Below are 16,668 nucleotides of genomic sequence, written 5' to 3' on the forward strand. Positions count from 1 at the left end.
CCAATAGATGAAGCATTTACAATTGAGATACATGACAAAAACAACACGAAAAATTCTTCTCAAGGGACAAAAAGAAAAATGAAGGATATGGAAGATTGGCTAGATGATGTCATATTTGTGAAGGAAACAACCAGTAAAGATGCTGACCTAGTTGACCAGAGCAAGAAAGAAGTTGAGAACTATTTAAAAAGCGAATTTTCATCTAAAGATGATACCATTCTCAATCGGTGGAAGGATAATGCAATTTATTTCCCAAGACTGGCTGTTGTTGCTAAACAAATACTGGCCATTCCTGCCTCTTCGGTGTCCTCAAGGCGTGTGTTTAGCTTGGCAGGGAACATAGTCAACAAAAAACGTTCCAGATTGTCACCATCAAATGTAAATTCTTTTATTTTCATGAACAAAAATATGACAACTTACTGGTAGTTGGGAGAACTTCCTTGCTAAAATTAAATGTACCTGATTAATCTGAGTTACTAGAATTTAAAGTCGGTGAACATTAAAACATTCAAAAGTAGCAATTGGCTGCAATTGATATCATATGTGATTGTCAACAATTAATTTTTTTACCAGATCAAGTAAATCTTGTGTTAAAACCTGTGTTTGCCTTTTATAATCAACAGTTTAACAAGAATGAATGATGAAACAGGTTACTGTATGTAATGAGTTGTAAATTCACTAAATTTTGCTTCTGTCATTTGAAAATTAAGCTCAAATTAATAACCACACACTCTTTTAAGTTGATTTAACACAAAAGATTACCGATTCGATTATTGACTGATCATCGATCGGTTGAGTCAAACGATTTTACCGATTAATCGATTATGATTTCCAACCGATTTGACAACACTAATAGAAATATTGATTAAAAAGCCAGGGAAACTGCTTATTATTTTAATGTACTTGTATAAACATAAGATAAAGGAAAACCTATGTATTTCCAATGTCCATTAAAAATTAGTACGATGATGTACAGGAACTTTCAAGTGATCATATTAAAAAAATTATAAAACCAAGTGCTCATAATTTTTTGAGACGAAAAAAGTTGATCCCCACACATGACCCACAGATATCCTAGTTCCAGCCCCTGTTTTTGATTTAGTATTTTTAATAAATTACAAGTTCATTATTTTTACCCTTTTTTATTCAATTTCAGCAGAAGTAAAGATATTTTTACAATGAAACATCAAAATAATGTACACTAAATAAAAAATTTAATCCTAATGTAACATGAAGCCTTTTGTACTTTTATCTTACATGCAGAACATGGATAGGTTAATACATATAGTATGAAATAATGCAATGAGATCCTTGCTGGCAATGGATATAAGAATAGAAATGACAGAATCACTATTTCTCATCCAAAAATCACATATTTTCAAAGAATGCAGTGTTAATATGTGTGATAAAAAAGTTATCACAACATTATGACTAATCACAAAACAGTTTAAGATAAAATTATCACTTTTGTTTCAAAATGAATATATACATCAATCCCTAAACATGAAATACTGATACATATAAGGATTATATACAGTATATACAGTAAATTTCTCATCTTAGATTCTTGCTTTGAGAGAAAATACAAGAGGCCAAGATATCTTATCAACCACCGGAGTATCAGTCCATCTTGTAGATTGTGCAATTCAGTTTTAATTATTTAGCTTTAGTATTGTCATAACTGTGCATACATAAGCTCTTATTACATTTTCACCATATGACAATATAAGCCTCAAGTGACCTAGATTTGACAAAAAATGATTAACCTTAAACATTAGCTATTTTGTATACATGCATCAGACAGCTTATCCGTGGCAACTGTTCAACTAAAAGACTCAGGTGAACCTGATAAGTTCCATGTAAAAATCATAAAAGAATGTCGTTTTTTTGTAGCAGTAATCCTTCTGTTCCATCCAAGTTAAGCACAGAAATATTTTCAAATGCACACTTTGTCAATGTATAGGACTCTTTATTCCTACTTGCGACAATAACAACAGCATGAACTACAACATTTTCATTCACAAAAATATTCAAAGCTTAACCAATGGTATAACCTCGATGCACTGCACCAGTTGTCACTTAAACAAGGTACAATTTTTTTTTCTGAACCTTGACCTTTTTACATGATGAACATCCCTCCCCTTCTTCTCCACAGTCACCATAAAAGACAAAATAGTCTATTCCCATAAAAATTGATATAAGTGGATATACCAAAAACCTATTAACTGATTTAGAGAGTTGTTTTATAAAAAATGTAAATAATGCAACTCTTCTTTCTTGGCCCTTTAGATTTTTTGGTATATCTTTCTTGTATGCAGATAAGTCTTTTCCATCTCGTTGAAAGAAATTTTCAGCAGGAGTGGATGTTACTTTCCAAGTTGTTTGCAATACTTTTTGCCTTTTCTGTGACGGCTGTTACAATGATTCTTTACCACTGGAAAATGGCAAAAGTACAGATTTACACATTTTTTGACTCTCAACAAACATTTTATCAAACTCCTTTCTTGCTCCACCATGCTGAAAGAAAATTGGCAAAATTTTATCAAAACCAATAGTTTTTGCAAGACGTAGCATCTCTTCTAAGTTGAAGGGAAATCTTTCTCTCCAGCAGTTTGCCAAGTTAGGAACAAGTAACTTAATTTTTACACACACATCACCAATATCCAATCCCATTCTCGCATATTCTAGATAACTTTGCAGATCCTCTGTTTGAATTTTGTAACACTCGACTTCAAATATGTTGATCCCAATCTTCATTTTCTGCGCCCATTCCCCTTCCATTATGGTTGCACCTCTGTTTGGAATAAAATGAAGGAGAAAACCAGTGTGTAACTAAAACTGGGAATGCTCATTATTTTCACAACTTTTACTATTAAATATTTTATGTTGTTTCTCTTTTGTATACTGTGCAAAAGCATCTACAACTGTTCCATCTGTTCTGTTGTACATATCCTCTTACACACTATTCAACAATCTAGGTGTTATTATGTACTCCTTTGAAAATTCATCATAAACTTCCTTTCCTTTGTCTAAAAGGCCGAATCTCTTCCCATAATTTTTATCCTCCTTGTCTTTAGTAGGTATTCCAAGGACCCTTTCAATATGTTAAGAAAAGAGTCCTTGTCAAGCTGGTAAATCCTTCCAAATTCCATAAATTTATGAGCACTTGCGGTGAAACCTGTTTCAATGAGAATAAACTTTGGATCTTCAACTTGCCGTTCCACAATTCTTTAAATTTTTTCTAGATAATGTGTATTATAGACGGTAATATGATCCACAATAACAGTCCTTATCTCCAAACTTCTTAGAATAAGCAACAAAAGTTTCCAAATCTTCATCTCTCTTTTCAATTTTAAGTCAACATAATGAACTGAAAGGTCACTGCTTTCTCGACATCTTAAAACATAGTAAATTGCTGATGATGTTTTCCCTAAACCCTCAAGTCCATTCAAATAGATCCAGGTACTTTCGGTTGCTCTGTAATCATTTAATTTCTCAAGAAACTCTTCATGAAATTTTGTTTTGATAAAGTATCTTCCCTCTTTAAAGTGAGATACACTTGCAAAAAAGTTGCCCTCTTTATCGTCATCCACATGTCTTAGAACATTTGCTTCAAATTCCTGAATCTGAAAAATAAATTGAAATAACATGTATACTAATTACTCATGTTTGATATAGGAACACAAGGGCTTTCAGAAATATTAGAAACAGGTGGTACTTTTATATCAAGAAGCCCATGGGTCACAATGCTCACCTGAGTCAAAATGACCCTGCTGTTCTTCATCAGTAGATTTTTAACATAAACTTTGTAAAAGTTTGATTGCTTCTGTGACCCCACCCTACCCCCCGGTGTCATGATTTCAACAAACTTGAATCTATAGTTCTAAACTATCTGAAGATGCTTCCATATCAATGTGACTAATTATGGCTTTGCTGTCGTTGAGGAGAGGATTTTTAAAGATTTTTTTCCCCATTTATATCCCTTTGTTAAACCTTTAAAAAGAGGTTCCTATATTAATCTATACTTACAAACAAGAGGCCCAAGGGTCTGAACGGTCACCTGAGTATAATACTGTTACAACTCTGTTAAGGATCCATAGAATGACAATTTCATAATTATATGATAAAGCAAAATAAACTGATAGAGGGAGATGCTGCTTAAAAACAACAGAAATAGGGCAATCAAAATATTTCCCAGTACTGAATATGATATTAACAACAGTACTGTGTACAGAAAGTATACAAGAGGCCTATGGGCCACATCGCTCACCTGGGTAACTTGGGTGATGCAGCTCTTTACCAGATTCCCACTCTTGCTATACCTATGCCCAACAACCCCTTCCCTTTTTTATTTTAAAACTTTAGAATCTACACTACCCAAGGATGCTTCCACATAAGTTTCAGCTTTCCTTGCCCAGTAGTTCTTGAGAAACAGATTTTTAGAGAATTGTTCTATATTTTCTATAAAAAAAACCTTGGAATTCCCTATTGTGGCCCCGCCCTTCCCCCAGGGGTCGTGATTTTAACAATTAATATCTACATTACCAAAGAGTGCTTCCATATAAACTTCAGCTTTTCTGGCCCAGTGGTTCTTGAGAAGAAGATTTTTAAAGATTTGTTCTATATATAAACTTTTAGAATTCCCTATTGTGGCCTTGCCCTACCCCTGGGGGTCACTATTTTAACAATTTAATATCAACACTACCCAAGGATGCTCCAATATAACTGGCAGAATACCTGTAACAGAAGTTGAGGGATTATCGCATCCTAGCTAATAGCTATAGTGTTGTAAATGACAATGATCCCTCTGATCTTCAATTATCTAAAAATGGGAAAAAAATGTTAATGTGCAACCAACTTTAATTCTTTAGATTTCGAATTCAAGTGATTTTATAATTGACTATAGTTTACATACGTCAAATGGACTTTTAGGGACCACCATTGCTTGCACCATTACCGGTGCAGGAGTTGACGGTTTACATCCTCCTAGCACTCATGTCAGATAGGAATCTGAACACTGAATGAAAAGTCTAATTTCCGCAAAACTGAAATTATCGGAAACCTTGCTGAAACTTGGTGTTGAAGGTTTCCTGTATGGTTTCTGCAATGCGGAAACTATATAATAGTTTCAGCAAGTTTCAGTAGGGTTTCCGTATACTGAAACCATTAGGTTTGTTTCCTAATAGTTTCCGCAAAACGGAAACCAATATAAAAATTTAATGAAACGTCGATTTAACGATACGTTTTAGTTTCAGTAGGTTTCAGTTTCCGGAAACTATTAATTTCGATTCCATATGGTTTCCGCATGCTGAAACCGTACTGAAACTATTTCTTTTTTTTTTCAAAAGGGTAGAAAAATCAACTTATATGCATATGATCTTTTTACTATTGATTTCAATTCTATATGGTTTTCGAATGCTGAAACCGAACTGAAACTTTTTCTCTATAATTTTTTTTTCAAAAGGGTAGAAAAATCAACTCATATCATCCTTATATTTATTTACACATTAAAAAAAAGATTTTATTTTTAAATATCTAATAGTTCATATTCAGATTTTGAGATGTGCCTGCTCTGTGTAAACTTACACATACCGATATTGATATCAGTGATAAGCATATTATACAAGATCCTTGCTTCATATTAAATGCATAAAAATTGTTTATTTCATATTGTGTCGGAATTCAAAAATATTATTTTTAGACAAAATCGATTCCTCTCACAAGGATTTTCTACATTACCCAACTCAATACTCCCCCTCGGGAATTAATTATTTTGAAAACATACATCATTTTCACAAAACTACGATTACGTTTAATGTAAAGTTGTTTAAAAAAAGAAAATTAGCGTGTCTTCATGGTGCATGAAATACAGATAATTACGAGAGTGAACATAATCTGAGATAGAAAGGTTTGCATTTATATTCTTTATACATGTCTCTATATATATATTCCTTAATGGATATCATTTCAATAATTCCAATTTGTTAACAATACATATTGACTAGGAAGCCTTTTTTACTATTCATATACATCTAGTTCAATAGTTACATTTACTAGTTTTTGTAATAAAATTGATTTAATATCTACATATATGTATTTTTATTTCCGTCTTCGTGAAAACATTTTATTCGTAAGCCGCGGTTTTACAGTATTAAAAATATTACAAGAAAACATGTCCTGAAAATTTGATGTCATGGTTCCCAGGATTTGCAGCATTTCATGTTAATCTAATTAAAATTAAATCTTCCATTTGTTCCCCAAATGTTTATCTACACGAGGAACTCATATGTAAAAAGTCTTTTTTTGTGAAACAATACCCTGGGAGCGAATGGAAAATCTCAAAATTTTAATTAGATTGTATATTATGTGTAGGCTTTTTTCTTTTTCTTTTTTTTTATTTTGCTTTATTTCATATATCTTGCTTTCGTGATGTTAATTAATGCAATATCACTGAAAACGCGGTATAGTTTTTAGTAATATGTTCAGTTATATTCGTTTTGAGATTTATAATGTGCTAAATATGTGATTTAGAACTTAGTTTTTTTTAAAATAAATTTAAAGTAGTCTGTAAGTTGATCAAAATTTCAATTCTTTACGTTGAACCCCACTCGCGGGCACCTGTCCTCAAGTGCCACAGGTGGGGAGACGCGTGTCGCGAAGACACCTGCTACATTGTTGGTGTATTTTTTTGTTTATTCTATGTGGATTGAGAGGTTTTTCTACATTAGAGGAACAATGGACTGTGACCAGGTGTAATATATACACGCAGTACATGGTATTATACATAACTGGCCTTTTGTAATGTGGAAGAGGTGGATAAGTTGTTATGTTTTGTAGACCTTTTCTATCGCTTAAGGATAATGTTGTTGAAAATTTTCATAATACAATTATTTGGTTAGAATTATGTAACCAATTTCACCATGACGCTATACCTGTTTATTTAGCCGCTTGTTATATACCACATGAAAATAGTACTTTTTATCAGAAAGAGATGGTCGACATTTTTGAACATTTTCTTGTAGAATCGGTTTGTAACTTCACTAGCAAAGGATATGTATATGTTATGGGTGATTTTAATGCAAGGAGTGGTAATTTATACGACTTTATCTCAAATGATAAGTTAGAGAATAAGGTATCTAATAATCTTCAACCATTTGCAGACTATTAAATCGATAAACCACCGTCAACAAATTATGTTCCAAAAATATCTGTTCATGGCATGGGAGATGGAAGGAAGACAGACAACTACGACATATGGCATTATGAGGTGGAATGTCTGATTAAATCACAATACAGCGAAGCAACAATAGCGCAAGCCATAAGAAGATCACTAATAATTGAAGCAAGTAAGCCTAAATGCAACTTGGTCCTGATGCATCAGTCCAGCAGATGTTACATAAATTAGATAAAATATTTGAATGTGTAGAAAGAGAAGAAAATATCATCTTTGAATTTTATAGAACAAGTCAAAAAAAGCATCGATAGCATCGTGTGGATTTGTAGACTCGAAAAATTTTCTAGGAAGGCTTTGATGAATGGAATAGTTGAAGAAAGTGAGAGAAATGAAAAACTTCATCAACATTTTGGAGTGGATTACAACAATGGCTGAAGGACATAACCGGACTTCTTAAAGCATGGAATCTTAAATTAACATTCAGTCAATTAGATCTGTTGTTGAATGTATGGCAAACCAAATATTGTAGTTAAACTTGTGTTATTATGTAAATTTGCATTAAATTGATTTTAAACTTGTTTTATCTTCAGTGCCAAATTATCCAACATTATTGAATTGAGAGAGCTCAGCTCCGATAAAAACTACATTCTCGACTCTAGAACATGTAGAATTTCAACCACTAGGAGAGTTCATTATGAGAAAAGAAATTTGAGTACTTAGTATTCTGGCGAGTTTCTGGAGTAAGAAATCTTACGGATATAGAAAAAGCAACATTAAAGGAAATTAATGAAGTTTTTTTATACTTATATTTTCGAGGAGAAAACAAATCCCATGAAATTTTGTTAGCTGATGTATAGTTCAATATTGACAACTTTGCATGTCTCCCCTTGAAAAGTACCTTAAAGAATGGGCAGGAATTTTCCTCAGACACTTCAGGAAACAAATCTGCTAAAGACCTGTACGATTACGTAGAGAAAGAAACTGAATGTAAGAAATTACACAGCTCTTAGTCATTATATACTACTTTTGCAAATATACATGTAGAATATTATACAGAAGGCTAAAGATAAGACATTTGATTTTAACTTTGAAAAATTGAGTAAGCTAAGGTGAAGTAAAAAGAATTTACCAAAACAATATTTAAAAATCGATATAAATGTAATAAATTAACATGAAAGGTTTGCTATAGAAGGAAATTACATATGCTTGGTTACAGGAAATGTATAAGGCTTAATAATTTTTATTTTCTCTTGTCAGGAGTCGAAATGGATACTAAAAGTATCAAGTCACCTACATTTTAAATTTGCGGCATTTTTGCATGACTTCAGGTGTTAGGGGTTTTGCATGACTTCATGTGTTGGGAATTAGAGCATAGAAGCAGCCCTGAAAGATTCACCTCAGGTTACTGAGGAGATAGAACGTGTAGCAGAGGCCATGGAAAATGAGTACATGCTGTACACATGGTGCAGTGATGTGATGAGTGTACCATGGTAGTTCAATTTCATGTTTTTTTTTTCTTCTTTCAAAATCAACACCGACAGAGAAACAGAAGAGAAGAATAAAACCCAGGAAAGACAAATCAGGGTGCAAGTGAAAATGTCAGAATTAAAAATAAGCTTCAAGCTTTAAGAATGTCTAAATCTAGAAATCTGAAACAGTTAAAGAAGATAGCGTTGCAGAGAGAAAACATAGAGCCAATAGAGGCTTTGTTCATAATTTATGATAAAGGACGGGAGAGATACAAATACATTGGTTTTGGTGATAATGTAGAAAGATTTGAAAATGATTGTCCAATATCAATGGGAAATCCAAAAATAAAGGTGAAGGACAAAAAACAACAGGACGTAGTATACTTGACGCCAGAAATCTGAAACAGTTAAAGAAGATAGCGTTGCAGAAAGAAAACATAGAGCCAATAGAGGCTTTGTTCATATTTTATGATAAAGGACGGGAGAGATACAAATACATTGGTTTTGGTGATAATGTAGAAAGATTTGAAAATGGATGTCCAATATCCATGGGAAATCCGAAAATAAAGGTGAATGTCAAACAAGAAATCTGTGAGCCAATGCTCACTAGTAATACCCCCGCTCTGATGTAAATAAGCACTATCATGTTTATATACTGTTTACACAAGTTCAATTACAGGCAGATGAAGTTGAAATCAGTTTCATATCAAAATTAATCCCACCATATGGCATGCCTGAACAAAGTCTGTAATAAAATTTCAAGCATCTGCTATGAATAGCTAATGAGAAAACTGCTACAAAGATTTGTCATGTACGAAACGGACAGACGCACAGACAAACAGGAAGTTGATTTATACAAAAATGTATCCCATCATATGGCATGCCTCAGAGAAGATTGTATTAAAATTTCAAGCATCTGCAATGAGGAGTTGCTGAGAAAACTGTGACAAAAATTTGTTATGTATGAAACGGACAGATGCACAAACAGGAAGTTGACATCGGATTTGAGCAAAAATGTATCCAACCATATGGCATGCCTCAGAGAAGATTGTATTAAAATTTCAAGCATCTCTAATGAGTAGTTGCTGAGAAAACTGTGACGAAAATTTGTTATGTATGAAACACAGACGCACAGACAAACAGGAAGTTGACATCCGATTTAAACAAAAATGTATCCCACCATATAACATGCCTCAGCAAAGATTGTATTAAAATTTCAAGCATCTACGTTGAGTAGTTGCTGAGAGAACTGTGACGAAAAATTTGTTATGTATGATTTTTTTATGTATGAAACGGACAGATGCAGAGACAAACAGGAAGTTGACATCGGGTTTAAGCAAAAATGTATCCCACCATATGGCATGCCTCAGAAAAGATTGTATTAAAATTTCAAGCATCTACGTTGAGTAGTTGCTGAGAAAACTGTGACGAAAAATTTGTTGCGGACAGACACACAGACAGATGGACAGCTAGACGGACAGACAGACAGACAGACACACAAGGGTAAAACAGTATACCCCCCTCTCCTTTGGAACGGGGGTATAAAAACAAAAGGACGTAGTATACTTGACGCCAGGGAAGAATATTTGCAGAAACTCAATCCCGAGAACTACTAAACGTTTCTATAAGCACTGACCAGGATGAAAGTAAAGTATTACCTACTAAGTAAGTTTTGTAAACCATCTATCCTTGTGAAAAAAGAATTAGATAGATTACACTATCAGTACGTACATTGTCTTCGTTTGTAAGCCTCATTATAGAAATTGCATTCTAGAAGAACCTGGATTTAATTCTACAAGTGGTAATCCTACTTATACTCATACTTTCCTTTCTAAGGAAGAAAATCTTGAGGAATCACTGTCTAGTTTTGAGAGTATGCCAGGGCATCAACAATAGTGGGAAACATGGGATAATTTGCATAACGGGCGAAACGATTTAAATTACATGAGGACTTCCATGTCAATTTCAGTAGTCCTTGCACACTGACGTCAAACACAAAGGCAGCCGCACGAGATTTACATGCTTACTAGTATTTGGCCTCCTTAGCGTCAGACACAGAGACAGATGCGCACGAGATTTGCATACGTATTAGGCCTCCTTAGCTGCTGACCTATCGACCTGCCTAATTTACATTCCGGCAGAATTATCAGGAAATCAACTACGCTTACTTTCAAAGGGTTATTATAGAGAAAAAAGAATTAGAAATGGAAATATTTCAAAATCACCTGTCAGTTTTGAATACATTTAATGTCTAAAGTTGTCGTCACTTTAAGATAATTCTTATTAGAACTTTCCGAAGTCACGATACTTTCGAAAACCCCACTCAGTCTTAAGAATTGTCGTAAGTATATCTGAAGACGTTTCTTAGTCCTAAGATAGCTTCATGAACATGCCTGCTGGTTTAGTATCTGTGTTTTTTCACCATCCAAATTAATAAGAAGTAAAAGAAATATTGAAAGATCACCAAGGATCGACTTTGACTTTAAAAGAACAAAAGCATGTTCATCTAAAACCGGAAGTACGAGTTCATAAAATTGAAATCTCGATCCCGACTCAAATTTGACATCGGAAAGAAAAAATTCTGTTTTTCTCAATTTTATTTTTTTTCTAAAAATTCAAAAACTTGAGCGGCGGGTTTGTAAACCTAAAAATAAAAAAATGCTGGCCTTACCAGGCATTTGGCCAAGATACTGTAGGGTCATATTTCTTATATAACCCTTATTGGTAATCTTCTAAATTGCTTATGACACTATTAACACAATTTTATTACGTCACAACACTTCCGGAATCATATGAGATGCGTACTTCGAGCCCGATACGTCAGTGTACTTCCATTTGTCGTAGAGAGTGGACGTGGTCTACTCTCGTTGTCAGTTTTTGTTTGAAGTAGATAACTACGTGGTAGTTATCAATTTATATAACTACGTAGTAGTTATATTTTCGTTTATGTTGTTTTTCGTTACGAGGTAACGAAGTACCTTTTCTCCAGGTGGCTGGTGAATATTGTGACTTTGGTTTTGAGACTATAAGTGTGAAAAAATGGCGGGTGTCACGGAACGAGACCGCGCTGAAAAAGAGAAAACAAAGACAAATGAATCGTCTAGTAGACGTTCCTCTAAGAAGTCTATTGAGAAAAAAGTTACAAATGAAGAATGTGGTAGCTCTGTGTTAGAGAATACCAATAATGAGGAACGTACGGTAGGTAACATGTCGAATTCACCTGTCGTTCCAGTTCCTACTCCCGGTATGACAGAGGTTATGACTTTGTTAAAGTCAATTAAAGAAAACCAAGATAGTCAAGACCGGAAAATTGAAAAGATGAACAATAGAGTTGATGAACTTTATTACGGTGACATTAACGAAATGGAAGAAGAATTGTTAATGACGCCTACAAATCAGTCTGATGTTGAGGGTGAAAGTGAACCTCCTTGTAAAAAACGTAAAGAGGAAGGAGAAACCTCTAGATTTAGACAACTGGGTGTAAAGTATAAAGTAAAGGAAGACTGTGACGAAAATGTAGATGAGGAATTGGCCTCAATGATTAATGAACTTTTTAGAGAAGGTCTTAATGAGGACTATTTTAATGAATTGTTGAAAAGTATCAAAAGACCTGAAAATTGTACAGCTCTGATTAAAACAAGAGTGAACCAAGCTATGTGGAGCATTCTCAATCCAGAGACTCGGAATTGCGATTCAAAATTTCAGATTATTCAATCTGCTGTAATTAAAGCTTCGGTGAATTTGACAAAGTTGGCTAATAAACTGAATGAAATTGATTCAGAAGTCATAGATCATTTGATAACTTTGGCCACAGATGCGTTAGCTCTTCTAGGGCACACCAACAAACTTATAAATGTTAAACGCAAGGAACTCCATAGACCTGATTTAGGCAGAGAGTACTACCATCTTAGTTCACCTTCTCTACCTTTCTCAGAATTTCTTTATGGAGATGATGTGGCAAAATCTGTTAAAGAAATCCAAGATGTAAACAGGATAAGCAGTAAAGTGCATGGAAAATTTCATAGAGGAAATTTCCGACCGTTTAGGGCACGGGGACGTCCCTATGGTAGAGGAACATTAGGACGACCAAGGAACCAAAGAACTACTAGTAGTTGGGGTCGATGGTCAAACAGCTCTACCTCTAAAGACAGTTCAAAAAACTCGAAAGGGGAGCGCAGCTCCAACAAATAGATGAAGAGGTAAGTGCAAAACCTTATGCAGATAATCAAATATTTTGTGCAGGAAGATTAAAAAATTTTTCCTCTGAATGGCAAAAACTTACAGAAGATAAAGTCATCTTAGATATTGTTGAAAATTGTCATATTGAATTTGATGAAGAATTAGGTTTACCATTTCAGAAAAGTATACCTCATTCTGTATTTGCAAAGTCTGAAATAGAAAAAATAAATAAGCAAATAAATGAATTTTGCGAACAAGGCATTATTAAGGAATGTGTCTTTGCAGAAGGTCAATTTTTATCTCCAATTTTTACTATACCTAAGAAAGATGGAGATTTGAGAGTGATTTTAAATTTGAAAGAATTGAATAAATACATTCCTTACCATCATTTTAAGATGGATTCTTTTGAAAGTGCAATAAAATTGGTAAAGAAAAATTGTTTCATGGCATCATTAGATCTTAAGCATGCCTATTATTCAGTACCAATTGCAGAGGAACAAAGAAAATATTTGAGATTCATTTGGCTTGGAAAAATTTTTGAATTTTCTTGCTTACCAATGGGCATTGCATGTGCACCACGATTATTCACAAAGTTGATGAAACCTGTGTATTCTACTCTTAGAATCATGGGTCATTTGAATGTTGGGTATATTGATGATTCTCTTCTGATTAGTGATACATTGGAAGAATGTTTAAGAAATGTATCAGATACAAGATGTTTGATGGAAAGACTAGGTTTGGTCATAAATGAGAAGAAATCTGTTTGTGTACCATCTCATTGTATTACCTTTCTTGGAAATATTATTGACTCAGTCAAAATGATTGTCACATTAAGTCCAAGTAGAGCAGACACTATTGTTGAGGAATGTAAGAAAGTGTGGAAAAAAGGAAGTTGTTCAATTCGTCTGTTAGCTAGAGTAATTGGTCTGATTGTGGCAAGTTTTTCTGCTGTAGAATATGGTCCATTATTTTATAGGAATGCAGAATTGGACAAAATAGAAGCTTTAAGGAAAAATAATGGAAATTTTGATGCCATTTTAAATTTGTCAGAAAAGGCTAAGAATGAGTTGTTTTGGTGGATAAAAAATGTACACAATCAGAAGAGAATCATAGATCATGGAAATCCAGACATTGTTATTACAACAGATGCTTCCACTATGGGTTGGGGAGCAGTCTGTGGTAAGAGTAGTACAGGAGGAAGATGGAATGTAGATGAAAGGGAAAATCATATAAATTATTTAGAGCTTCTGGCAATATATCTAGCACTAAAATCGTTTTGTAAAGATGCTTCTCATGTACATGTAAAGATAATGACAGATAATACATGTGCAAAGGCATATGTAAATAACATGGGTGGCATAAAGTCAGAAAAATTGAATAATTTATCCCCAAAAATTTGGTTTTGGTGTATGAATAGAAATGTCTGGATTTCTGCTGATCATGTACCTGGTGAAAACAATATAGCAGATAAATTTTCTCGGGAATTCAATGACTCTGTTGAATGGAAGCTAGAGGTTGCAATTTTTGATAGAATTTCTGATGTGTTTGAACTCCCAGAGTTAGATCTGTTTGCATCTAGGCTAAATAAACAGTTGAAGCTATATTGTTCATGGAAACCTGATCCTGATGCAAAATTTATAAATGCATTTTCATTTCAATGGACAGGTTATTACTATGCTTTTCCTCCTTTCAGTCTAATCAGCAGAACACTACAGAAGGTGAGGACAGACCAAGCAGAGTGTTTGATTGTGGTACCACTATGGCCAACACAGTGCTGGTACCCGGTGCTAATGGATTTGTTAATACGAACTCCAGTGATTCTTCCGAGGGGGATTCTGTCTTTACCTCACTCCAGGGAGAAACATCCACTACACAAGAAACTAACTCTAATAGCGTGTCGCTTATCAGGAAAACTTTGGAAATGCGAAAGATATCGCGAAAAAGCTTCAGATATCATCTTGGCATCCTGGAGATCAGGGACCAGACAACAGTACTCAAGCTATATTCGAAAATGGATTTCGTTCACTAATAAAAGGAAAATTAGTGCAATTCAAGTTCCTGTAAACCTTGTCCTTGACTTCTTGACTGAACTTTTTGATTCAGGGCTTGGATACAGTGCGCTAAATACGGCAAGATCATCATTAAGCGCTCTAGGAATTTCATGTGATGGCTTTACTGTGGGAAAGCATCCGCTTGTGATTAGATTTTTAAAGGGCATTTTTAACTTGAGGCACAGTGTACCACGCTATTCAGTTATATGGGATGTTTCTTGTGTTTTGTCTGTACTGAGAAAATTGTCTCCATGTAAATATTTATCATTGAAAGATTTATCTCTCAAATTATGTATGTTGATTGCATTAACTACTGCAGCAAGATGTCAATCTTTACATTTGTTGAGTATAGATGGGATTGAGAAAAGTTGCAATGTATATAAGTTGTGTTATGAAGGTCTCCTTAAGCAAGATAGACCTGGGTGTCATACAAACTGTGTAGAATTGAAAGCTTATCCACCAGATAGAAGATTATGTGTGATTACTTTGTTAAAAGAGTATTTGAAGAGAACAAGTATTATTAGGAAAGATTGTAAATTTTTGTTTATTAATGCTACGTTTACACTATGTTCCCGGCAGCCACGGCAATCACGTTTCAGGCCACCGTGGAAAAAACGGGACGGGCGTGAGAAAACTTGGGGCAACGGGATGGGCATACGTAACTCATCGCGATTGCCGTGGATGCCGTGCCAGATTTTTAAACTGTCAAAAAATTTGCCACGGCGGCCACGTTGCAGATGTGAAACTTAGTAGGTCGTAGTAAAACGGATTAAACGCAACAAAACGCGATAGCACGTAATAGACCGTAACAGAACTTGGAGGCAGTCCGCAGTGGGACGGGAGAATGTATATTCCAATTCATCTCATGGTCCATTCACGTTTTAAGACGTTTTGCTGAGTTTAGTCCGCGTTCTGTCACGGCTAGTTCACGGTTGTTGTCCGTTTTATCACGTTCTGCCACGTTTCATCACGGTCCTCACGGCAAACTAGGGTGTATGGTAGCCGTTTCCTCGCGTTCAATCGCGGTTCGTCCCGGCATGTTATGGTTTATGGTCCCGGTGCGTTGCGTTCTACTACGGTCTGACACGGCGCACGCGGTCTGAGAGGAAGCATATAAAAGCCGGACACTGCAGAGAAGTTTCATTATGGATCCATATGGATCTCCAACTTCTCATCCGTCTTATTCGTCTCATTCCTAGTTGCTGCACTCCTGCCTCCCCTCTCTGTAACTGCTGCTGGTTCTCTTCATTTTGACGAAGTGATTTTAGGTATGCACCCGGCAAACACGCGAAAATAAAATCTTCGTCTTGGGAATCTTCGAAGGGTCATGATACAATGATTGTTTCTGGTTAGGAGACCTTCTCTGGTACAAACGTGATCCATAGTTTCCCGGTGTCCATGTTTCATACGTAGAAAGACTTGACAGAACGTGAGAAACGTATAGGAACGCGAGAAACGTGAGGGGACCTAACAGAACGTAAGAGGCCTGGGGGGAACGTGCTGGCATACGTGGCAGAACCGTAGTGCGCCGTGGAGCCTCCGGCACTCCACGGCAACTTCTTCCTACGGCCCATCACGGATTCCGTAGAAGACCGCAAAAGAACTTGTCAAGACTTGGATATAGAGGGGAAAATAACCAAAATCTCACGGCGCACTACGTTTCGGGCAAACGGGGCTGCCGTGGCTGCCGGGAACATAGTGTAAACGTAAGCCTCATAACAGAATTTGTAAAGATACTATTTCAAGATGGCTTAAAACTGTTATGGCTAGGGCAGGTATTGACACGAAAAAGTTT

General features: G+C 35.1%; 1 protein-coding gene and 1 pseudogene across 1 annotated transcript; one reads left to right on the forward strand and one right to left on the reverse strand.

The window, feature by feature from the left end:
- Positions 1-858: 858 nt before the first annotated feature.
- LOC134274657 (uncharacterized) lies at positions 859-4,192 on the reverse strand (annotated as a pseudogene).
- Positions 4,193-11,430: 7,238 nt separating this feature from the next.
- LOC134274650 (uncharacterized) lies at positions 11,431-14,650 on the forward strand. The gene is made up of 2 exons (XM_062756917.1): positions 11,431-12,842; positions 14,516-14,650. Exon 1 carries the CDS (start codon positions 11,683-11,685, stop codon positions 12,832-12,834), a length of 1,152 nt encoding a protein of 383 aa, XP_062612901.1. The 5' UTR covers positions 11,431-11,682; the 3' UTR covers positions 12,835-12,842; positions 14,516-14,650.
- The last annotated feature ends 2,018 nt before the right edge of the window (positions 14,651-16,668 follow it).

This window comes from Saccostrea cucullata, unplaced genomic scaffold, assembly GCF_032062105.1.
Source record: "Saccostrea cucullata isolate Sc308-1 unplaced genomic scaffold, CSIRO_AGI_Scuc_v1 ctg1114, whole genome shotgun sequence".
Lineage (NCBI taxonomy): Eukaryota > Metazoa > Mollusca > Bivalvia > Ostreida > Ostreidae > Saccostrea > Saccostrea cuccullata.